General features: G+C 45.3%; 1 protein-coding gene across 2 annotated transcripts; it reads left to right on the top strand.

Moving 5' to 3' along the window:
* The first annotated feature begins 438 nt into the window (after window positions 1-438).
* On the top strand, window positions 439-22,897 carry mtm1 (myotubularin 1). Of its 2 annotated transcripts, XM_036547553.1 has the most exons (15): window positions 440-508; window positions 2,429-2,521; window positions 7,557-7,629; window positions 9,345-9,439; window positions 11,453-11,563; window positions 11,841-11,942; window positions 12,785-12,868; window positions 14,985-15,134; window positions 15,642-15,830; window positions 16,334-16,519; window positions 16,999-17,202; window positions 17,696-17,788; window positions 18,715-18,828; window positions 19,654-19,830; window positions 21,224-22,897. In XM_036547553.1, the coding sequence occupies exons 3-15, from the start codon at window positions 7,578-7,580 to the stop codon at window positions 21,395-21,397; spliced, it is 1,731 nt and encodes a 576-aa protein (XP_036403446.1). In that variant the 5' UTR covers window positions 440-508; window positions 2,429-2,521; window positions 7,557-7,577; the 3' UTR covers window positions 21,398-22,897. The 2 variants fall into 2 exon arrangements, with proteins under 2 accessions (XP_036403447.1, XP_036403446.1); XM_036547554.1 differs by lacking the exon at window positions 2,429-2,521 and having other exon boundaries at window positions 439-508.
* The last annotated feature ends 1,005 nt before the right edge of the window (window positions 22,898-23,902 follow it).

Raw genomic sequence — 23,902 nt, 5'->3', positions numbered from 1 at the left:
TGATTTTTTTGTGGTTATACCTACTAATAAGTTTGAGGCATTTATCGGTGAGAATTAAAGAACAATGAACTGAACATTTAAGTATTTATTTGTGAAGTGGCTACATCTTAAAGTAGTTCAATGCTGCATATTCCATTCGTGGTTATACCGTTCTTTCAGTTTTATGATAGGCTACTAGAAAGCTCAACAGCATTTAAAAATTTGTGAATTGTTTTTTAGAAAGCTATCACCACATGTGTCTTGACACTTGACAAATGGTGAAAACAAATGGTGCGATATAAATGAATAATCCTGAAAGACAGTAGCATAATAATAATAATAATAAATCAGCAGCAGTAGTAAAGTCGGTTTTAAATAAAAAAATACAATTCCCAAGAACACTTGTAGGACAGGACATTATCCAATCCGCGTGATGGAGCCTGTCACATGACTTTGAGTCTGCTCTCCCAACACCCGTGCAAAACACACGAAGAAAATCAGGAACAGAAGATTGAATCGCAGTTTCTAGGTGAGTACTGCAAGGAAATTTGCGGGTTATTACCTATCACGAATGCATCTTTAGTCCTCAAGACCGGCGACTGGCGGAAGTTGTTTTCCATCGGTAAAAGAGGCACATGAAAATTATGGATCACTGTTTCGGGCCTGAAATATTTCCTGGTCCTCATTGCTTGCCTTAATGAGTGAGTGCGACTGGACGGGATGCGATGAAGTTGTAAACTAAACTTATTTTTGCATATTTTTGCTAGCTTTGTTGTTAGCTACCGAGGTTATTCATAGTTCTGTTAGAATTTCTTAAACTAAAGTAATAGTTATAATTATCTTTTTATGTATAGACCTGTATATGTTTTTCCCCATTTCCACTAAGTTAATACCATCTTGCTAGCTAACTAGTTAGCTGGCTACCAAGAGCGGATAGCTCGCAATTTTCGATACAGTGTGGGGTATTTCACACACCCGATTTAGCACTGATCTGTCAGTAAAGCGCACATTAAAACAGGGAGACTGGGCAAAACTGTGATGCAGCCTGACTTTTTTAAATCAGTACTCTGTTAGCGAAACAACTCAGAAAGGGAGACCCTCCGTCCACCTTCCAAAACAGATATAAATAAGTAGTCCGAAGTACCTGCTATGTAGTTGGGTAGCCATGCAAGCAAAGGTCGTTATGGAAAGTACCCAGCTGCTTGCCAAAAGCCAGCCAACCGTCTTCTTCAGACGCTGTGGACGTCCAATGATGTTTTTAAAAAGCATTTTCGGTGTAATAAATGTAACCACCTATGACTTGGTGGAATTTCTTCCCTCAGATTACAGTTTCCAATCCAAAAATTTAATAATTTAACCACCAGTTTACTAATTCTAACCCTCGGTTTACCAAATTAGTCAAATCAGACGTCCTATTAACAAATAGTACGACCGATTTAAGCAGCTGAGAGCCAAAAACAGTGAAACGAGGGTATTTTAGGTGTTGTTATTGCGTGTTATGTTGTGTCAGGCCAGGATGGTCAAATGTGCACAGGGAAAAGTTCTACAAGCTCAAACTGAGCAGACGCAAACCAGCGTGACTGCGCAACGTTCTTATAGGGAGTTGTGAGCTCTGACTTCTGACTCTCAGTTATTATGACATTTATTTTCATTTTCTGCTCTGTCCGAGGCTAGGATACTCTGATTTCCATCTGTTGAAATGTTACACTTGGTTGACTAATTTAAATTCAACTGTTGGGTAGTGGCGAGGTTCCAATGCATCACCAACTCATAAACTCAAATTCAGAATTGCGCCCCAAAACAAATATGCTCTCCAAGGAAGACGTTGTAAGTTGCTTACAAATCGGGTAATAATAGTGATGATTTGATGCTGCTCTTATCTCAAATACTTTTCCTAACCAGTGCTTTGTTGAGCTTTCAGTTTTTTCATGAACAGCAAACCTGTGGTCGGATATGGCCGACAAGTTTTAGACACATTTTCACTAGTGTGCACATTTCAGGTTTGGAACCTAACTCTCGTCATATAGAATGGACTTGCACAGTGCCGCATATGCGGTGATACTGCTTGATTTCTGCGTGATGGAGATGGCTTTATTTGCCTGTGATATGCATGCTGAAACAATAACATTGATATATATATTCACGTCACACCCAAGCTAGGTATGCGATTTTTAACATGTAGTACTGGTTTTACACATAACCAAGGACATAACCACATTTACAGATAACCAAAGCAAGAAATAGCTCTGTCTCTCCGTGCAGCGTTACGTGTTAGTGCCTGGCCGTGATGGTAAACCTGCCGATGTTTTACGTTTATGTTGAGACACGCTGTGCTTTTGATAGGGGAGCGTACACTGAAGAGTTACTGCATCATTTTTGAGCTTTCGATTGTGCTAAATATAGTTAAACTGGTGTCTCGAAACTTGAACTGTCTTTTTTTTCCACTCAGTGTGATCACCCGCTGACCTGATCGACCGGAAACCCCCACCAGTTCTTTTTTAGGCCCTGTTTGTGGTTACAGCTTACGTAGAGCACGCAGAAGGTATGAATCTAACGGTAGCTCCTCGTCCATCCACTGCTGTCAGTTATGTCCAGTAAGTGAAGCGCTAATGTAGCCTGCAGCTGCTGTCGGTGCTTGGCCTCTGTGCAGTAGTCTCTCTATGTCCGTCAGTCTCGTGTCATATGTTAAATAGACTTCAGTTCTGAAGGATGTAGCTGAAATTTGTTGAGCATATATCGTCAGAGTTTATTGGGGTATATCTTCATGATGACGTCTCGCAAAATCTTAGGAACGTTTGATTATGAAAACCCGACAAAAAAGCTACTGAGAACCTAGCGATAATGTTGCAGGAGTACATAGTCATTCCATCATTCCATCGTTAATTAGAGCTTGCACTGTAAACAGTATAATGCGTGGATGCAAGGAAAGCAATCAAAACAACCTTATGGACACTTTATTTTAGCACAAGATGTTAAAATTTAATTTAATTAAATTTTAATTTGTTTCAGTCGTAGCTACCACATAACAGAGCAGAACTGAGAACGACCAAGAAGCATGATAATTTGATAATTGAATCAAGCGAGCTATCTGTTTTAAGAAAGCTAACAATAGATATATTTGTCATCTGTATGAATAGAATGACCCTTTCTAATCAAAACCTGAGGTAGTTGTATTAAGTTATTTTCTTTGGTTTTCCCTGTTAATACTCTTTGCTGGTTCTTATATTTGGCCACTGCTTTTTAGGATTACGTTAACTACCAGCTCCCTCTGTCTGGAATATAGCGCATAGTGTTTTGATGCACTTTACATTTCTAAACTCATTGCAGTTCTCGTTGCATTTCTCTTTTTGAGCCCAAAAATAAGACCTAACATGGAACATGCACATGTGCTTGCACTTACACACTTGCGCGCACACACACACACACACACACACACACACACACACACACTTTTTAGCATCCACATAAATTCTGGTAACCTATAGAGCATTTGGCTCTGTTCTCATGCCAGGGGCCTGTGTAAAACCTTTATCTGTTTGTCGCCTGCCTTCAGCCAGCTGGGCTGTGGACGATCGTTTCAGTTCTCTCATTCGGTTTTTATGTTTACCGCTCAAAGTGTGTCTCCATGGAGATGCTGAACATTTGTTTTGTTTCCTCAATAACCTACATTCTCAGGTTTGTAGAAGGGAAATATTGAACAAAGAAAAGCATTTTTTGCAAAGGTATCAACCTGCTTCTCCAAAAAATGCTTACTTTGGTGGAGGTATAGTAGAAGAGCATTTTTCTCTTCTGTATCTGTATTTACAGATGCTTCTGTAGCATCTGTAAATATTCAGCCATTTCCAAAAAAACCTGCAGAAAACTGTCAGTGAAATTAAAAGGAACTGTGCAATTGTCATATTGTCATATGACTCTCAAAGTTGCATGCTTGTGTGTGTCTACAGGGAGATGAATACATTTTCTCAGAAGTGCGTTTGTTTTGGCTTGATTAGCCAGTTACAGTATGTATAAATATAGGTCATCCGGCCAAGAACAAATTCTGTGTCCAAGTATTGATGTTTATACGTGTTGTCCATCAATTTAAATTTATTGTAATAACAGACCAATGCATGTTTCCAGGACCTATCATTAATTACCTTTGGTCACAGAGAAGTCTAAATGTTGCAACATCGTACAGCCTACTGTATGTCAGCTGACATAAACTATTGTCCTTGATTAGGTAGCTAAGGTAAAGCTAAGTGAATGATTTCCATCCACAACCTGAGAGATTGTGGTGTACTCAGCTAAATTAGCAAACAGTCTTTGCTTTGATTGCAGATAATAACACCCATGTCTGTAAAGTGAAGTGCTCCTTTAACTCATTGTTTGCTTTTATTAATACAAATTTATTCAATTATTTTTTTAGTTATTCTGCAGTGGTATGGCCATGCATTAACTTCACTGTCCATTTCATTTCTGTGTAGTGTTTTGTCCTGTGTGTGTACTGTTCACTTTAAGACAGTATAAAATCAACTGTCCTTTTAAAAGGAGTTAACTGTGTCTGGGTGCCTAATGTTCCCCTTTATGTGGATTGGCAGTTTACTAAGAATTTTTCATCAACCTGTTTATTGTTGTATCTTGAAACAAGTGCAAAGGCTTTGTGATAGGAAATGAATGGATCACAACCTTTTCTTTATAATTTATGGCCAGTCTGTTGAAAGGTAAGTAAAGACAAAGTTGATTGAGAAATTAATCCTTTGTAGCCTAAATCCAGTGAACTTTGATGCACTCATCTGAAGAGTGACAGGTACGCCACATACAACAATAAACCTGCACCCATCCAGAGAGTGACACCGGTTCGGGCTGCTGCTGGGCACACCTGCTGCACAGACCTCAGCAGAGCGTGCACACTTCCTGTACATGTCCAGCTGAAATGCAGGAAACAGGAAGTGACTTCCACTGCTTTGTTATGTTAGCCAGTTCACCTGAGAAGGTACAGGTAATCGGGTCAGAGTGAGTGATGCTTGGCTACTTTCCAGTAAAGTGCATTTGCAGAGCTGGAAGGGACTTTTGTCAGACATGTCCGGTCAGGGTCATATTGCTCGGAGGGACTTTCTGTGTGGCGTCCGGCGCAGGTTTTCTCTTTGTGTTGAGGAAACACACTGCATGTGTGCCACTGTCTCCGTTGGGCAGCTTGTGGAGCTTGATAAAGGGTGGAGAAATACAAGGCCCAATAGATGAAGTCGTGGTCACAATTATCTTCCTTGATTCTCTGCTGGCCTTTCAGATGCAGTTGCAGTTAAAATGCTATTTCTATCTCTGCTCGTGGCCCACTTCCTCTAAAGTAGGACTTAATTTAAAATGTACTGTGTGCACCTACGCGGTGCTGATATTATACGTGCTAAAGAACGTGCTACTGGTATTGCAGGAAAGATGGTCATAATCAAAACCTGGTTTTGCTTTAAGATATCTTAGGTTATGCAGTGAGCCTACATTTTTTCCATTTCACAGTGCATCATAGTCAGTTGTTACCACAACCAGTCCAAGCTCTCAGTTTGATATGTAGGTCTGAAATTTTATCACGCAAAAGACTTTTTTGTATGCTTGTGTGTGTCTGTACAGGGAGATGAAGACATTTTCTCAGAAGTACATTTGTTTTGGCTTGATTAGCCAGTTGCAGTATGTATAAATATAGGTCATTGGAGTAATGAACAAAATTTCTGGCAGAAAGCAGGGAAACCCCCCCCCCCCCCCATCACCCCTCTTCCTTACTAAATATAGTGTCCCTCAGTGAAGCCTGCATACTGGGATGATACTGTTTGCTGTGGAAGAGTAAATGACTACATTTCCCATCCTCCTCTCTAGCTCTGCTCCTTCGGCAGCGTCTGTAGGAAGCACACACAGTGCTGCGGCCTTAGATCCAACCCTTCAGAAAATGGCTCCGGTCAGAGTAGAAGTGGGACATTCACTCCCTATGTATTATTTACCACCCTCCTGCGAACAGCGAAGTGCTGACGGACGCAGGGGGCCAATGCAGGCCATGTACGTAGCACAGAATGGACCTCGGACAAAAGCTGGACACACAGGAAAATAAAAAATGCCATTGTGTGTTGTGTTAGCGTTGCGAGGCTCAACCTGGAAGGTGTACTAGTTTCATTTGGCCCCAGTCTAGTCATCATTCTTTTTACTGCGGTTGTAAATTAATGGGGCTTTTTTCCTATGTGGAGAGGTCAAATCTCTAACTATGAATAAGTGATGAAACTACATTGAGATACAAGAGACATTTTTGACCATTGTGTCGTGGTGCTGAAAGCTGCCATACAGGGGCACTGAAAGAATTGTCTCTGTCCGCCATTGTGGTTTCTTATTGATTTCTAGTCCTGCTGCCACACACAGGACCTCCCAGTCTGTTGGAGAGGGTTGCCTTCAGGTGGAGGGGGAGGTCTCTTTGAAGCATAGATATAGAATTACCAGATCAGACATAGTATTGAAAACTAAGATCAAATGCCTTCAAACTGGGTGGCTATGCTGGATCTGAGTCATCTGCTGAATCTGTGGCGGCAGCTGCTTTTATGTCACTGAGGCCTTCGGAACATCAGGTTTCTTCTGTGCATCTGTTACAGATGGTATATTGGGACAGGACTTTGAAACCAGGGAACGCAGTCTCTGATCTAGTAATTCTGTATCTGAGCCTACATGGCTGTTTCCTGTGAGCAGGCTCATTTAGTTGCGGAACGGTTATTTAGTTTAGTTTCCACCATTTCACCAGAAATCTCTCCCCTTTTCTGAAAAGTAAGTGTGTTTGTGGAGGAGATTTCCCAGTCTCGCCATCTGTGCAGGCAGCATTTTGTCAGGGCAGTGCACTGGCTTCTCCGTATCTAAGCTGAGTCACAGAGAAGGCCTCACTCTGGTCACTGATGCTCTGTATCCTGGGGCCTTTTACAAAAAGGGCGTGCACTCTAGCTCTCTCTCTCCCCCTCCATTTATCCTTTCCCTCAGATTCACATCCTGTGTAAATCCATTGCTAATGCCTGCAAACAGACGCAGGTCTTTCTCCACTGTCTTGTCCTCCCTGGGGGAGCCATCAGCCGTCATGAAAGTCCAGGACCAAACCATTACCCACAAGCCCCTGCTCAGTCCTGCCCTGTAGCCACTCAGCTGCAGCTTGCTGTGCGCTCCCCTCCACATTCCGGTTCACCGACCTTTTAGCTGTGAGCAGGAAAATCGCCCAGGGATGGTCAATCTGGATATGGGCAGCATGCTGTTAGACAAGCTGAATAGAAACTGGTTCTCTCTCTGCCTATCTTATCTCTTCCTCCCTCCCCCCCTCTCTCTCCCTCCCTCCCTCCCTCCATCTCTGTCTCTAAACAGAGGTGTAAAGGTGTATTTACTCAGTCCCACACTCCTGTTGTTAGCCCTGAGTGACTTTCTGTTTGCTGTCATAACTGACAGGCCAGTCGCACCAGTTTCAGGTTGCGACTGAACTGCTGTTGTGTGTCTTGACGGAGCTGGGCTGTGTATGGGGTTGTGTGCGATCGAGGCTGGCCATTCTTCCGTGGGTCCGTGTTAATCGCCTCTTTGCTCTCTCGTGTCGGCAGGCGTCCAGGGAGAGCCTGAAGATGGACCCGCTCGCAGAAGTGCCTTTGCTGCCCGGCGAGGAGAGAGTGACAGGTGAGCCGTCAGCGCCGTCATTGCCGCCATCATCGCTGTCATCACTCTTTACGCTCTATTAGAGGCGGGCAGGGAAGAACGGTCAAGGACGGCCTGCGAGGCGATGCAGCGCGCTCTCCCCCAAAAGGCAGCTCATTACAAAGTGCGGAGTATTTGCGTGGCCGCCGGTCCATCTGTCTGTGTTTGCATACATCCGTCCGTACAAGTTCGCAAAAGCCAATACAGGATTCGTAATAAGGGATGCTTGAGGTAAAATGATCTAGGATCAGAAACACTCCGCTGGTCCTTTTGTGGTCAAACAAATGTTTAAAATGAAGCTTGTTGTGTAGTGAAAATCGTGCTGTTCTGTAAGTGTTATTTCTGTGAAGGTGGTCAGGTTTTGTTAGTTTTGCACCCCTCACAATTTGCCCCCAGGATGCAATAGTTGATGTCCAGTGAGAATAAAAAAACCCATGAAAATCCAAAGATGGGAAAAACTGAAAACTGAAAAAAACTGAAAAAATCATCCGTCCAGGTTTGGGACAAATCTGTGTTTACGTTTGTTGGGATTTTTTTTATTCCTTTTCATATCACTCTTTTTAAAGATGTATTGCTGTGGAGCTTGGAGAATCACTCCAAAATGCCAGACCAACAGAAATACCAATAGAGACCATGCGTTTCAATGTATTTGAAAACACATATGAAAAACAACACATGAATCCCGCATGAATGAAGTGCACAGACTAGGAATTGTCTTTCCACTTGAGTTTGGTAGTGCTTCATTTTCTTTGAGTACCATTAAGCTAACATAACTGTTGCAGCGTAAATAAACATAACATATAAAATAAAAGGTCTGAGAATTTACTGCACGCTCCCCTGTTGGGGCTCCTGTCAGACGCTAATTTTAGAAAGTGGCTTTGCTGTAGAGTTGCATTGCCTCGCCCCAGCGCATTTCCCACTCTGTCTCTCTCAGGAGCGTCCGCCAGCTGTAATCAAAGTGCAGAAGATGGCAGAGAAACAGAGGACAGAAGGGGAACTCTTTTTGTTCCGCATCGTCTCTTTCACAGAGAGAGTAGTGAAAGCACATACTCATCACGCTAGCTCCAACTCACTGCCCAGCCCCCACTCCCAGCCCGCTGCTGTGAATTATCAACATGTGTAGGGACAAATGGATACTTTAGCCTGTGTATTGTCTGCGAGAGAGTTGATTTTATGTAGTGTCTGTGAAAGACATTTTGGTGCATGAAAGTATCTGTGAAAGATTATTCCATGTATGTGGTGTCTGAAGGATTGGGGTGTTTGTGTTGTCTGTGAAAGTATCTTCAGTATGTGTGATTTCTCAAGGAAGGTGCAGGGTGTTTCTTGTCTGAGGAAGTTCTTTTTTTAGAATGTCCAACTTGTGTGGTTTCTGTTGCGGACATCACAGTTTGCACTGTTCCTGTGAAGGATATTCAACTTGTGTAGAGTCTTTGAAGGATGTCCAGCTTATGTAGTGTGGGGTAAGGGCATCTCAGTTTGCACTGTACCTATGAAGGAATTTCAGCCCTTCATAGGAAGGAATTTAGTGTCTGTTAAGCACACTAGGATGTTCCAGCTTGTGCAGTGTTTATGAAGGAGATCTCAGTTTGTGCTGCTCCTGTGAAGGGTGCTCATTGTGTATGAGATCTGTGGATGGAGGGGTGAGAAGGTATGTTCACTGCATGTTGACCTCAGTATCCTGCTTTGTGTCTCTGCAGACAAAGACCTCATCTACATGTGTCCTTTCAGCGGAGCAGTGAAAGGCAAAGTTTTCATCACCAACTACAGACTCTTCTTCAAGAGCACGGACGTGGTAAGGCCCTGTGGGCGGAGCCGGTCGCCAAAAGCAGGGAGAGGAGGTGTTTTACGAGGAAGCAGGGGGAGTTTTTCTGAGTCGACTTGGCTTGCAGTGGTGGCGCGTGTGGTGAGCTGATCAAAACTGTGACACTCCCAGTAATTACAAAAGAGAAAAAAGCTGGGGTTTATGATAGCTTTTCAGCTTTTCTGTCGAAATGGCTGTTTGATCCACCCAGAACTCAGCCTGCTATTTCAGCAGTCACTTATTGTGCAGTGTCAACAGTGTGGCTGGCAAGGGGTCTCTAATGAATTTAATCTGGACTGTGAGAGATTAAGGTCCTCAGGGTAGCATTACAATCCCTCCCAGCCCCCTTGGCAGCACTGAGCTTTGGTCAGTGCTGAGAAAGTGAGTGCTTTACTTTACTACTGGGCACTGATCCATTGTTGCTGTCTCGTGGTAGGAAATGTGACCTGTGGGCCCATGGCACAGCTTTTACATGTTATCCATTTATACACCTGGGTATTTACTGAGGCAATTGTGCCACCGAGGCAAAAGTACCCTGCCCAAGGGTACAGAAGCAGTGCCTCACTCGGGAATCAAACCAGCAACCTTCTGGTTATGAGCCCTGCTCGTTACCACTATGCTGCATTGCGACTCCTGTGTCACATTACTGGGTGTAAGAGTGGTGTTGTGTGGACTCCTGGACCGAAGTTGGATTGATTGGAACATCATCAAAGTTTGCACTGAAGAGTATGAATACACTTGGCAAAGGCTGACTCCTGTACACACTTCCATCTTGCAAATCCAGGAAAGTTTACTGAGAGTGAAATTTATGTCTCATTACCTTCATCAGGCATTCCTGCTTTAAGAACAGAGGCAGCTATTTGTTATCGAAACGCAGGCCCACAGCCTGTGCAAAAGGCTCTGACCATTTCTCACTGGCTGTTGTCGGGAGAGAGAACACCTGAGGCCGTAATCGGGTTTCTTCGGCGAATTGTTCTCCTGACACGAGAAAACACGTTCCTCTGGCAGCACTGTGGAGAGGCAGGCGAGGGGGAGGGGGGTGGCGAGGCTGGGGGGTGGGGGTGCAGATACCCGAAATCCACCCATCAGAACCTTTTCATCTCCTTCCTGGCGCCATCTGGGCTGGCAGGAACCCACGGGCACCTCGGCGGCAGTCTCGGGTTCGTTTGAGCGTCGCTCAGCCCGTTGCCATGGCAGCGCCGGGACCCCAGACGGGGGGAAAAGTGTGCTCGTGGACGTAGGGGCTCGAGGGAGTAAACCATCTCAAAAGGGCCTCGAGTGAAGTTCGGTGCCCTCGAGACGGTGTTTGTGCAAGTGTGTGAAATCGTGATTTACAGCGAGCTCTTTGTCTCGCAGAGGCCTTTTTAAAGTGCGCGTGCACTCTGATGAACACAGCCCACAGTGTGCTGTCGGGCCCCAGTGCGCTGTGCCAGGGACAAAGTCTGCTAAAAGGGATTGCTGCCGTGCTCTGGAGGAGGCACTGCTCCATATGGGTTATTAAAAACTGAAGGCACTTTCCTGCAGGAAACACAGATTTCCAACGACAGAATGTAGAGAGCGGTTATAGTCAGGAACTCTTTTGGCAGAGCAACATCAAGGACCCCATAATTAAAACAGTGTCCAAACAGTAACAGTGTCCAAACAAGACAGGTTGTGGACATCTCGTTATTGATGGGGCCTGCGAAGTATAGAAGGTTAAAATTGCAGACATTTCAGGCAGCGCTGACTTTCCTTCACCAGTCTTTATAGTGCCTGCAAGTGACACTGTAAGTGCTCTGGCCAGTTCAGCCCTAATGGAGTCACAGCAAAGACTTTATAATTGTGATGGCTAAATCAATGGCCCTGTGTCTGAGTGCACTTCAGTTAAGGAGACATATTTGTTACTTAGACTTAGTCCTGCTAATTGGTGCTGAACATACCCATGTAGGGCATGGTTTCCACTATACACCACGTATATTGCTGTAAATATATGTGTGTATAACGTAATACTTTTTTTTGTTGGAGGACCCTGCTGTTACCCTTGATGTCCCCCTGGGGGCTGTCAGTCGAGTGGAGAAAATGGGCGGGGCCACCAGTCGGGGGGAGAACTCCTACGGACTCGACATCACCTGCAAGGTGAGCGTGTTGCTGTGCTGTTCAGTTTGGGGTGGGGAGAGTTCATTCCGTTGTGGGAGCGGGTTGAGGGACAGGAGTTATTGAAAGGTTTGACATCAAAAATAACACAGGCAGAAATAAACAGTTTCAGTCTCCCCCTCTGTGCGGTGCAGATGTTATTGACAAGCTGTGTGTGTGTGTGTGTGTGTGTGTGTGTGTGTGTGTGTGTGTGTGTGTGTGTGTGTGTGCACGTGTGTGTGTGCGCGCGCGCGTGTGTGTGTTTGTGTGTTTCTTACAGGACATGAGGAACCTGCGGTTCGCACTGAAGCAGGAGGGCCACAGCAGGAGGGACATTTTCGAGATTCTCTTCCGATACGCCTTCCCTCTCTCACACGCCATGGTGAGCTGAGCTCTCCGCAGAGAGAAACACTACATCTACACCACTAAAACTGCATCCCCATCGGTACACCCCCATTACAACGTCTCCATCACTACATCCTCTTCCCTACATCTGTATGACTACATCTGCATAAGTACATCTCCACCATAACAACCTCATCACTGCATCTGTATGACTACATCTCCATGACTACATCCTCATCACTGCATCTGTATGACTGCATCTCCATGACTACATCCTCATCACTACATCTGTATGACTGCATCCTAATCACTGTATCTCCATGACTATATCCTTATCACTGAATCTTCATTACTACATACTCATCCATTAGATCCATGTGTTCTCTGTCCATTTTACCAGACAGCATCTGTGACTCCTGGTGTAAACCGGAATGTAAATGTTGCTGGTGTCCTCCAGCTACAAAATTGCGGCTTTGTCCTTGATCCTCGGTCAGAGCCCCGCCTTCCCTCTGCGGAATGTCAGATGGGTCATGGCTCAGCGCTGATTGGGCTGCGAGTTGACAGCTGCTGACCTGGCTCATGAATATTTAATCACCCCCCTCAGCTCGTACCTGTGCATTAAGGGATTGATTTGCATGTCCTCAGATTTAATCTGCATGCATTTAGATATTTAGCACAATGGGCATATTGTGGGATGCCCCCCCACAGGCACACACCAAATCCACTATATTGGTGTAGTCACTTTTCTGACCTTTGCACCTGATCCTGGATCTGAATGAAAATTGTACACTTAAATGGGTGGGGGTTAGTGTTGTTAATGAGCAAGTGATCTCAGATCACTGTGTGGCTGGTTGATGTGACTCCTCTTACTGTCTGCAGCCTCTGTTTGCCTTCCTGAGCCAGGAGAAATTTGAGGAGAATGGCTGGAGTGTCTACAGCCCCATGCAGGAGTTCAGGCGGCAGGTAAGAGACCGAGGGCAGAAAGAAGAGCAGCTTCTGCACTTCAGCCGCGCTTAACAGGATTAATACACCGTATGCCCGCCAGCATTATTGCTGTGGTGAGAATTACAGTCCAGTTAAAGGCCACCTAGAGCAGTTTTCCTGTATGTCATTTAACGCACTGATGTCTACAAAGTATGAATAAAAAGAATGCACTTTATATCAAGGAATGAAACACACATCAGGTAAACAACCTTTATAAATGAACTTTCTAAATGCGTGTCTAAATGTGTTCAGTAAGACATTTTTCCTGGGTTTGGATAAACCCTGAGTGCATTTCAAGTAGAAACCTTATATAAGCATTTCTATGTTTCTTGCGGCATTGATTACTGGTAAATCGGTCTGCAGGTTTAATGAAATAAAATCAAACAATCCAGTAAGATTTATCTTTCTTTTTAACGCGTAAAACGGAGTGCTTTTTCTCAGATGTACCCTGGTGGGTGGGAATAAAGAGATAAAGCAGAAAGAAGGATAAACTGTAAAGACTGAAACTATAAAGACTCCAGATTGAGGAATTCCAAACACTTGCGGCGTTTATTCTAAAGCTCAGTACACACGTTACAATTCTTGAAAATCACAAGTGGGTGTACTAGGAATGGTTTGCTGTGGTTCCGCCGAAAAACACTCAAGAGCTCAGAGAAAAATCACTGTTTTTTTGTGCTGACACATTGTCATCAAGTGCTTATTTTTCATTGGGTGCTGGCATCTCTCACTGCTCATGAAAACCAACACAAGTACTTGTTATCCCCTCATGGCTCATAATGTGCTTAAAAGATCAATTATCATCGCTAGTAGGAACTCACAAACTATATGATTTAAATGTGACTGAGGTGCAAGTTCAGCATACACCAAAATGTGACAACTAAGAGACTATTAGTAATTTATTAATAAACTCACAAGGGCAACTAAAAGACCTAAATTGAAGGTAACACCACAATGTGTGTACAGTAAGCAGTAACATGTAGGTATAAATGTCTTCCTCTGGCAGCTGCCATTGCTGATTAACTAATTCCTTTAAGATACTCTGTCTGTGCATTGTGGAGTTTTGTAAGTGTTAAAAAGCCAAACAAACCCAGAAGTCTGCTATTTTGGCTAATATTAGCTTAATCTTCCTGTAAACTGGAATTCTTGTAATGTTCTATTATTGTTTGTTACGTAAAGTTATCATCATACTTTTTCACACCGTAATATTTAAGTCTGAGACAAAAATTTGTCTTGAGACTTTTTTCTTTGCTCTGAGCAGAATAAGGAGAGCAGGTGTAGGAGGCTCAGGATCACGACAGATTGATAAACCTGTTAATGACTGAAGCGTAAGTAGATTTTAAGGGGGTTTAAGTTGCCCTCACTTCTCGAGGCAGTGAGGGGAGAACAGAGTATATCCTGTTCTGTGTGTGTGTGTATGCATTTACCCAATCTGCTTTATCCAATCGGCTTGGCTTGCCATCCCGGCAGAGTCGGTCGGTCTGGACCTCCTTAGGCGCGCCGTTACGCTTCGCTGATAAATGGAAATGCAAATTTGTTCCTTTTATACTCTCAGTCCCCCACATCGCATCTTTCTCTACCCAGCCAGCCTCTTCTTCCTCCTCTTCATCTCTTAATCTCCCTCCTCTCATCCACCTTTTTACCATAATATCAGCAGAGGCTCTACCTGATTTTCGTTTGACACGGGCATGTCACACCAAACTGAAACATGTTCAAGCATTTATGGAACGCATTACATAACATTACAGATGACCTTATCCAGAGTGACTTTCATAGCTTACAGTTTTTGTAGAAGTTATTTATTGATACAGCTGGATGTTTAGTGAGGCAGTTCAGGTTAAGTACCTCAACCAAGTGTTCAACTGCAGTGCCTCGCCAGAGAATCAAACAGGCAACCACTGGGTTACAAGCTGTGCTCCTTATCACTATAAGACACTGCTGCAAACAGTCTGAGGGTTTGTTTATTGACTTGTCGTGTAACCATGATGTAGTTGTCCCACTTTATTAATGCAGTCTGTGTTAGTCTCTTTCCCTGGTCTTCCTCCTTCCTGGTCCCCCTCTCAGTTGTGCCCTGTATGTTGTGCCCCTCCCCCTCCAGGGCTTGCCCAATGACAAGTGGAGGATCACCTTCCTGAACCAGAGCTACGAGCTGTGTGACACGTACCCCACCGTCCTCGTGGTGCCATACAAGGCCACCGAGGAGGACCTGCGCAAGGTGGCCGCCTTCCGCTCCCGCGGCCGCATCCCTGTGAGTCTCGCTGAAGGCAGGGCAGCACCTACGCCACGTCTGTTTTTATTGTGAACAACACAGTGTTAATGCCTGCTGAAGTCTTCCTTTCTTGTGGGGTGTCCCTCTGTCTGCCTTAAGGCCCAAATGCAGCAAGTTGAGTTTTTAGGAGCAAGTTTTTGCGTGACAGAAATAAACAAACAGGTACACAAGTTTTCTGTAACCCTTTGCACACACAGTGCAACACTATTGTATGATGCTGGTGCGCAAGACACGGAACTGGAACTCAGTTGGTTTTATTGCAGTTTTGTTTTGTGCATCAGCTGAAAATGAACTCTTTACGTGTTTCATCAGCCGGAGCTGCTGCTTCAGGCGCACTTCACTCGTTCCCATTTTTGTAATTCCCACACAAAGTCATCTTCAGTCGGGATGACCTTCACAGGACAATGGGTGGTAAAAAAAAAAATGCCACAGGCTTGGTGCATGCTGGGCCCTCACCCTTCCTGTACTGCTTCCCCCGGTTGCCAGGTGTTGTCGTGGATCCACCCGGAGAACCAGGCGGTGATCGCGCGCTGCAGTCAGCCCCTGGTGGGCATGAGTGGCAAGCGCAACCGCGACGATGAGCGCTACCTCGACATCATCCGCGAGGCCAACGGGACCACCAACAAGCTGACCATCTTCGACGCCCGGCCCAACGTCAACGCCGTGGCTAACAAGGTCGGGTCTGCGGGGGAGCGGGAAGGGGGAGGGGGCGGGGGATTGGGGTTGGGGTGGGGCTGAGGGCGTAGTCAGCAGGAGGGAAAAGGGATCTGTTTAATTAATTAACACAATGGACCACTCTTCTCTGTCGTCCATTGTAGATGGGTGTTAAATGTCTGCTTGATTGGTTAATGATGCTGTCCACAGAAGTAACTGAGGTAGAGTGAAGAGGAGGAGGACAGGGTAGCGTCTGTGTGGTGCTAGCACTGATAGCATGGATTGCAGTGGAATGGAATTGGATGGACTAATACACAGTGGAGTATGGTGGACTGATATTGAACACAGTAGGGTTGATCCTAGTGAGTGTGAGTGCCGTGATTGATTCGGTGACCCCTGCGGCATCGACTTTGTCGGCTGCATGTCTCCGTGGAGAAAATGTGTTTTTTGCGCATGCGTGCATGGCCTGGGTTTCCAGCCACGAAGTCTGTCTGACCTAGACGTTCTGTCGTCAATGGCAACAGGCTACCGGCGGCGGGTATGAGGGGGAAGATGCCTACCAGAACGCCGAGCTGGTGTTCCTGGACATCCACAACATCCACGTAATGAGGGAGTCGCTGAAGAAGCTGAAGGACATCGTGTACCCCAACGTGGAGGAGTCACACTGGCTCTCCAGTCTGGAATCCACACACTGGCTGGAGCACATCAAGGTAACCACAGTATTTCCCCTCTCAGTTCTGTCACGCAAGACAGAGGGTCACCGTTCCCTCTCAGCTACAACATATCAGGTATTACGATGCATATTGCTCCCCCTCAGGTATATTGCAGGAGGCAGAGAAACAATTGCTGCTCCGCCTCAGTTACATCACAAAGGACAGTTACTGCTCCCCCTCAGTTGCATCACAAAAAACAGAGTCACTCCTGTTGCTCTTATTTCTCCTCGTTGCGTCACAGTGTGCAGAGATACAGTGACTGCCTGTGCTTTACTTACTTCTTTGCCCTAGGGTGTTACTTCATTCATTTTACAGTGAGGGAAGCTGACAGTTACCTTAATTACGAGGGATCGTGTCACTTTTGCATCAGTGCGTCCTTTGAGTGACACAGAGCTCGTCTCATGATCAGTGTTTCTTCAGTACAGTTCAGCGCTGATCTCCACCCCTCCTTCTCCTTTCCCCTCTGCCTGCCCTAGCTGGTGCTGGCGGGGGCGATCCAGGTCGCGGACAAGATCTCGTCGGGCAACTCTGTGGTGGTGCACTGCAGCGACGGCTGGGACCGCACAGCCCAGCTGACCTCGCTGGCCATGCTGATGCTGGACAGCTACTACCGCACACTGAAGGGCTTCCAGGTGCTGGTGGAGAAGGAGTGGATTAGCTTCGGCCACAAGTTTGCCTCGGTGAGCCCCGCCGCACCACTGCTGCTTGTGATTTCTTGGCGTTAGCATTCTTTCATTGTCGCTGTCGGGTCTGGCTTTTCACCTACATTCTTGGACCTCATTGCAGTGACCCTTTATTTAATGTTCAGTTCCACTTGGCATTGTGGTCTCAGTGCTGTTGCAGGTGTATCACATAAATAATCTGTTGTTCATTGTGATATCACTAACATAAGTGCACATGAAGAACTGTAAATGTTTTCTGTTATTGTTATGTGCATGTAGGCACCAGTGTGCAGGTAACTAGTTTTGCGTAAGTAAGAGTTAAAACAAACCATCAGTAGTGTGAAGTAATCCCTAAGAAGCAGTTCTATCTCATGACCAGATTGCAGTTACACTGTAATTACATGTGTTGGGTCCATTTCACGTAAAATGGGAACCTAAAGTTATGCAATTGATTGTGACTTCTTTTTTGTGTGCTTTTTGTGTGCGCGTGTGTGTGCGTGCATGCTTGTAGAGGATCGGTCATGGGGATAAGAACCACGCGGATGCGGACCGGTCCCCCATCTTTGTGCAGTTCATTGACTGTGTCTGGCAGATGACCAAGCAGGTGGGTGCACTTCAGACCTGGCCTGAGCTGCATGTTGAGAATTACACCCCTGTGCGTGTGTTAATTCTGTTGTATTTAGTGGCATGGACCCTGCTGTATACTGACTGTGTTATATTTTCATGGCCTGAACTGTATTGTAAATAAAATCTGCTGTATCTTCATGCCATGGGATTGGATGTAAATTTTCATGTGCTTGGTGTTCCACATGGATCTCCATTTCCATTGGATAATTTTAATGGCATTACCTCCCTTGCGTATAAATAAATATATTTCTAATTTTAATGATTTCTTGATTTAAAGTGGATCCAATCAATCATCTCCCATTAGCTTTTGTTGATGAAGTTTTATTAATGGGCTGCTGCTGTTTGTGATGTGTAATCATTACTCCTGCGGTGCTGCATCAGTTAATATTGTGGTGGGGGAGGAGCCTTGTGCCTGGTTGCAGCACTGAGCAGAAATTAATCTTACCAGTTAACGTGATCTAAAAGTCAATACCCCGCAATTTAATTTGCATTCAAAATTGAAATTAATAACGGTAAACAAAAGTACTAACGGCGGTTTTGTAATCCAATAAGAAAATTATTTGAATGAATGATCTTTTTAAATCATTACATTACATTTCATCTAGAGTGACTTACTTAGCTCTCACATTTACCCAGGTGGGGGGGGGGGTTTGGTACCTCACTGAAAGGGGAAACCTGTAATAACCCACCTGAGAATCAAACCATCAACCTTCCGGTTGTAAGCCCAGCTCCAGTACCATGCTACCACTTTTCGAGGGGAGAGATAGCGCCGTTGGAAAGAAACCGTGTGGAGCAGTAAATGTACTCTGTGACCTGGTTTACGTGTTGGTTGTGTTACTGCACTGAGACTGTAAAGTAACTGTGTTTCACTTTGCCCACCCCCTCCCCCACCCCTTGCCCCAGTTCCCCACAGCCTTCGAGTTCAGCGAGCGCCTCCTGGTGACCGTCCTGGACCACCTCTACAGCTGCCGTTTCGGCACCTTCCTGTACAACTGCGAGAGCGTCCGCGACACCAACGTGAGGAGCCGGCCGTTGTCGCTAGGACTCCCCCCTCCTCCCTCTGTCTGTAACACTTCTGCTAGCACCGAAGCCCTCGTGGTCTGTCAGTCGAAGTGCATCCATGGCTCCGAATAGCTAATGACCTGAAACGTGGAGGGATTGAGGGGGGGTGGGGGCTGGTTGGGGTTAAGTGGTGTGCGTGTGTGCGCGTGTGTGCGCGAGTGTATGTGGGAGGGTTAGGATGTAGGTGGTATATGTGTGTATTTATGTGTGTGTGAGAGTGAGTATTTGTGTGCGTGTGTGTGCGCTAGGGGGTTGGAGTGTAAGTGGTGTGTGTGTGTGTGTGTGTGTGTGTGTGTGTGTTTGTTTGTGTGTATATGTGTGTGTGCTGGGGGGTTGGAATGTAAGTGGTGCGTGTGCGTGTGTGTGTGCGTGTGCGGGAGCGTGTCTGTGGGACGCCCTTCGTGCTTCTCTGTGACTCGTCTCTTTCCTCGCTGCCGCCATCTGAACTGGAGCGGAAGAGAAACGCATCACTGAGCTGGAGCATGATGCACTTTGGGGGGCTGAAATATTCACTCTCCAGCGGCGTGCAGATTGCAGGCTGGCAAACGCCACCACCACAGCCGCATGCTGCTGTGTGTGTATGTGTATGTGTGTGTATGTTTGTGCGTATCTGAATCAGCTTGTGCTTATGTTTCGTATACTTAGGTTAGTGTGCTTGCGTGTATGTCTGTGCATGTGCATGTGCATGTCTCTGTTTTTCTGTTGTATGTGTTTGCGTGTGTGCATGCACGCATGTTTGCATTTGTGTGTTTCTCTCACCCCGTATCATGCAATTTTCAGGAGGTCAGGACGAAGACTGTGTCACTATGGTCCCTGATCAACAGCGACCAGGCATCCTACATCAACCCCTTCTATGCCACTGAGTCCACCCGTGTACTCTACCCTGTAGCCAGTATGCGCCACCTAGAGTTGTGGGTGACTTACTACATCCGGTGGAATCCCCGGATTCGACAGCAGGTAAAGACCAAGGTGGCACCCCAGTCTTTCCTCCCCCATCTTCTTCATTGGAGGGCTCCATGTGCCATTTTTCTGCCTCTGCATCTGAACAGTAGGGGGAGAAATTATGAGCTTTCAACTCTTCACTTTGGGACATTCCTCCTCAGAATTTTTTGAAAAATTAAGCATTCAAAAACTGGCAAGTTATCCACAAATGAAGATATAATCGATCAAGGTTTTATAGCTAGCTAATAATTATATATTAGCTAGGTAGCTAGATAAGCAGGTAGCTTGCTAACATTGCTGATGAATGTTGTAAGCTCATTTAGACTTGGTTGATAAATAAGTCTATATCATACATTCTGTATTTAATCTATAACAGTGACAGAAAACATTAATAGCCCATGTGCTGCTTTTGACATTCACGTGAGTCAGTATCTGCAATGTTTTTGTCTTGAGTTCCTCCCTTTAAGCCACTGACCACAGATCAGTTGTTTGATGTGCCCCCCCCCCCCCCGTACTGCAAGGAGTTACAAGTGATGTACATCATCTACTCTGTTGCATTCTGCCGATGTGGGGTAGTGCGATTTGAGTGATCAAAAGGTTATTGTGAGCACATGCTATGCCAGTGTGAAGTTGGAGATAGAACCCATTCATGCTCTGGCCCCGTCCAAATGACCAGCCACTGTATCTCTGGAGGAGATGGTGCAGTGTGGCGCACTGTACTCAGATCAGTTTGCGCGGCGCTCCCGTGACTCCAGAGCCGGACGGCTCTAATCTGCAGGGAGTTGATGTGTGGAGCTGCTGATCCCCTGCCCTTGCGCTCGGTCCCAATTCACTGGAGCAGAAAATCCTCTTTTCCCAGCTTTAATTACAGATGCACAACAACAGGCCGCTGCTTGGAGCCGAGCACCCCCCCTCCCCTTATCGCCACAGCAGACTTGCAGAAAGGCCTCTGCCCTCAGCAGGAAATCAAAAATTCACATTTTTTCCTGAAAGGAGTGAGATTTGAGGAAGTGCTCACCTAGGTTCCCGTACCGCTGCTTTCCGAGCCTGTTGTGACAGACCCTCAGTTGTTTCTCATCTCTTGTCTGGCTCCAGCCTGCCTTCCTCCGGCTCAGCAAAATGCATTCGCCCGTAACTTTGCAATTAAAAGAAACATATGAATGGATATTTCAGTGTATTATCACCAGCCATTGTGTAGGTAACACTGGCACATTTGAGGGTCATGGTTTATTGGGTTGCATTGTGTTAGTGAGAAACTCAAATTTACCTTTGCCCACAGTGAAGTGAGACTTGTTTAGGGACTTTTGGGTAAATTTGGTAGGCACAACAGGTGAATTTGGGCACACCCCTTATCAGGACGTATGATCTCTCACCATGCGTGTCTCTCCCCCCCTCCCCACCATAACAGCAGCAGAGTCCGGTGGAGCAGAGGTACAAGGAGCTGCTCGCCCTGAGGGACCAGTACCTGAAGAAGCTGGAGGAGCTGCAGCTGTCTGACTCCGCCCCCCACCTGCCTAACAGCACCGCCCCCTCCCCGGCCTCGCCCACACAGCGGGTCACACACCTACACACGCCCTTCTGATCACAGGCGCCCCACACGCACACGCAGATTGTACATAATGATAACTTTAATAATAATAGTAATAATAATTACGATAGGAATTGTACTACTCATAATAACAGTAATTCAACAATGATGCAATAAAATCACAGTACAGCCTTCACATTTTAAACAGTGCAAGCAGCAGAGGAGCCTTAAAACTATGACATGTGTGTACATGTACTTGACGAAACGTCTTTCCTCCAGGACATCTTGATGGGGGGGAAAGAAACTCATCGTTCTTCTTAAGCACGCTGAGCAGTTGCTGTCTCTGGTTCTCAACACAGTCGTCTGCAGCGTGGCGACATTTCTTCCCAGAGCCAAAGAGGGGGATTGCAAAACCATTCTGACAGAGGGACTTTAGCTCAGCTGAGGGTTAAGCCTGGATATGTGCTTAATATAACCTTATAAACAGTATTTACTGTTGCCTCTACTGAGACTCCACTAGCACGGCCTGGTCGCTGGGTATTGATAATTCAAGTTAAACGGCACTCGCTGTGGTGGATTCAATTTGAGGCTCCCCTAGTTCGATTTCACTTTAATTTAGACGTGTCTAGGGGGAAGAATCAGAACTATATCAGGAATATAAATCCCTCAGCTACTGTACATGGGAAATGGCTTCACTGTGAGTTTGGTTCATTGAAGGAGTTATTTTTTTTCCCCTGTCAGTAATTATTACTTGTTGGTCTTTGGGAAGTGTGTGCTGTGAATCAGAGTATAAGAAGGGCCTTCAGTTTTCATTCTTAAGATGTCGGACTGCAACCAGAAGTCCACAACCCCTGGTCCTGGACAGCTTTGATCAGCGGTGTTTCACAGTTTTACCCAGAACGGCCAATGCCCCTTGTTTGGCTGAATCTTAATCAGAATAAATGAATTCCAGTTGTCTCGTTTGCAGAAAATGAGCATTGTGTTTGTGGCAGGTTTGAAGTTTGTGCTATTCAAATCTAGTCAGGATCCAAAGGCTCTGAACAGAACCATGGGTAACCAGTCTGCAGCTCTGCTGCAAAGAATGCTTGATAGGTTGGGTAAGTGTGAAACGCCAGGATCGCTGCAGTTTCAGGACCAGGGAAGGGGCGATGGATTGAGACTGGTCCTGTGCCTTGAACGTCTGAAGTCTGTCCTCAGACGCACGGTTTGTGTTGAATTATTGTTTTCCCGAGAGCAGCTTCGGCGGCAGAGAGGGCTGTCTCCTGTTTCTTATTCTCTGTCATGTGGCGGGGGGCTGCTCCCTGTGGTCTCCCAGGTCTCCTGGCCTTCCAAGGTCTCACGCTTCCCTTTCAATTAACCGCATGGACCAGGGACAGTAAAAAGTTATGACACCTTGGACAAGTGACAAATTCACAACAGCATTCAGCCTGAGCTGGAAGTAACATGCAGTCTTCTACAGCTTTGGAGGGTTGGAGCTGCCTGCCTCCTGCCCAGGAGAGAGACGCTTAAGCGTTTGAAGACTTTGGCCTCAATGAGGAGATGGTGTTTAACAATAGGGAGTTTAAAAGAAAACAGATGCAAAATGCTTGTTTGTTGTGATGACTTAGAGAAAACAAAATCTATTTTGTTTATTTTTTACTTTGTACAAGTACAGTAACTATGTAATTACCTCACAAAAGACTGTTTTACTGTTTAAAGTTCTATTGTAAAATGTAAAATTTTATTTAGTGTAAAGATTGACAGTTTTATAAAAAGGAAAGCGACAAGAAAAAACATGTTTTTTTGTTTGATGAATTGTAGGTTGTAGCTTCCTGCCAATTGTTTCCTTTCAGTCTCAGCTTTCATTTACTTTGTGGGTGTTTTTGTTTGCTTGCTTCCTTACATGACAAAGGGAAGAGGGCCGCAATGTGTCACATTTTACTAGGTTCTGTGACGAATGGAACCGCTCTGTCTCCAATCCCACAATGCTTTGCTGAACGTGTGTATTTGTGAGCAGAGGGGGCAGTGACCCACCCTCTCATGCTTTTATTAATGTTTATTCATTAAGGCCCCTTGGTTGAAAGGGAAATATTTTCTGTCAGATGTTTCACAGTTTGTTGGCAAGCTCCTGTTTTGTAAATAATGCTAATTAAATTAATTTAAAGATTTTGCACGTGATGGGTGAGTTTTGTATGCGACCAGATAGCATCTTTACCCTGTTGATGTTATTGTTTGGAATCATCATTTATATGTCATACACTTCAGATATGTTATGATTGAAGTTTTCACATGGTAAGTGTCCAGTTGAACCGTGTGATCCACAAGGAGTATTACTGTGAAATCTCCTAATTTGGCAGGGTCTACACAGACAGACAGACAGACACAAAACGTTCATGAAAAATGAAAATTATTCCACATTTTTTCTATAAAGATTCCCCTGGTAAGCCTTGCTGAAAATGATTACTAGAAAGAGCTTTTCGTTACGCCAAGGTATCAGTTTCTGCAAGTAAAAATATCTGAAATAAACGGACTGGGCACAAATACTGACACCTGAGCCCCCTCCGAATAATGAATAACGCT

This window comes from Megalops cyprinoides, chromosome 16, assembly GCF_013368585.1.
Source record: "Megalops cyprinoides isolate fMegCyp1 chromosome 16, fMegCyp1.pri, whole genome shotgun sequence".
NCBI lineage: Eukaryota > Metazoa > Chordata > Actinopteri > Elopiformes > Megalopidae > Megalops > Megalops cyprinoides.
This window is presented reverse-complemented; position numbering and strand designations above follow the sequence as displayed.

Excerpts from the sequence above, each read along its gene's own strand:
- mtm1 (XM_036547554.1), top strand. The coding sequence starts at position 7,578 with ATGGACCCGCTCGCAGAAGTGCCTTTGCTGCCCGGCGAGGAGAGAGTG. Across the intron at positions 11,564-11,840 it reads GACTCGACATCACCTGCAAG|GACATGAGGAACCTGCGGTT; the intron begins GTGAGCGTGTTG and ends TGTTTCTTACAG. Across the intron at positions 19,831-21,223 it reads ATCCCCGGATTCGACAGCAG|CAGCAGAGTCCGGTGGAGCA; the intron begins GTAAAGACCAAG and ends CCACCATAACAG.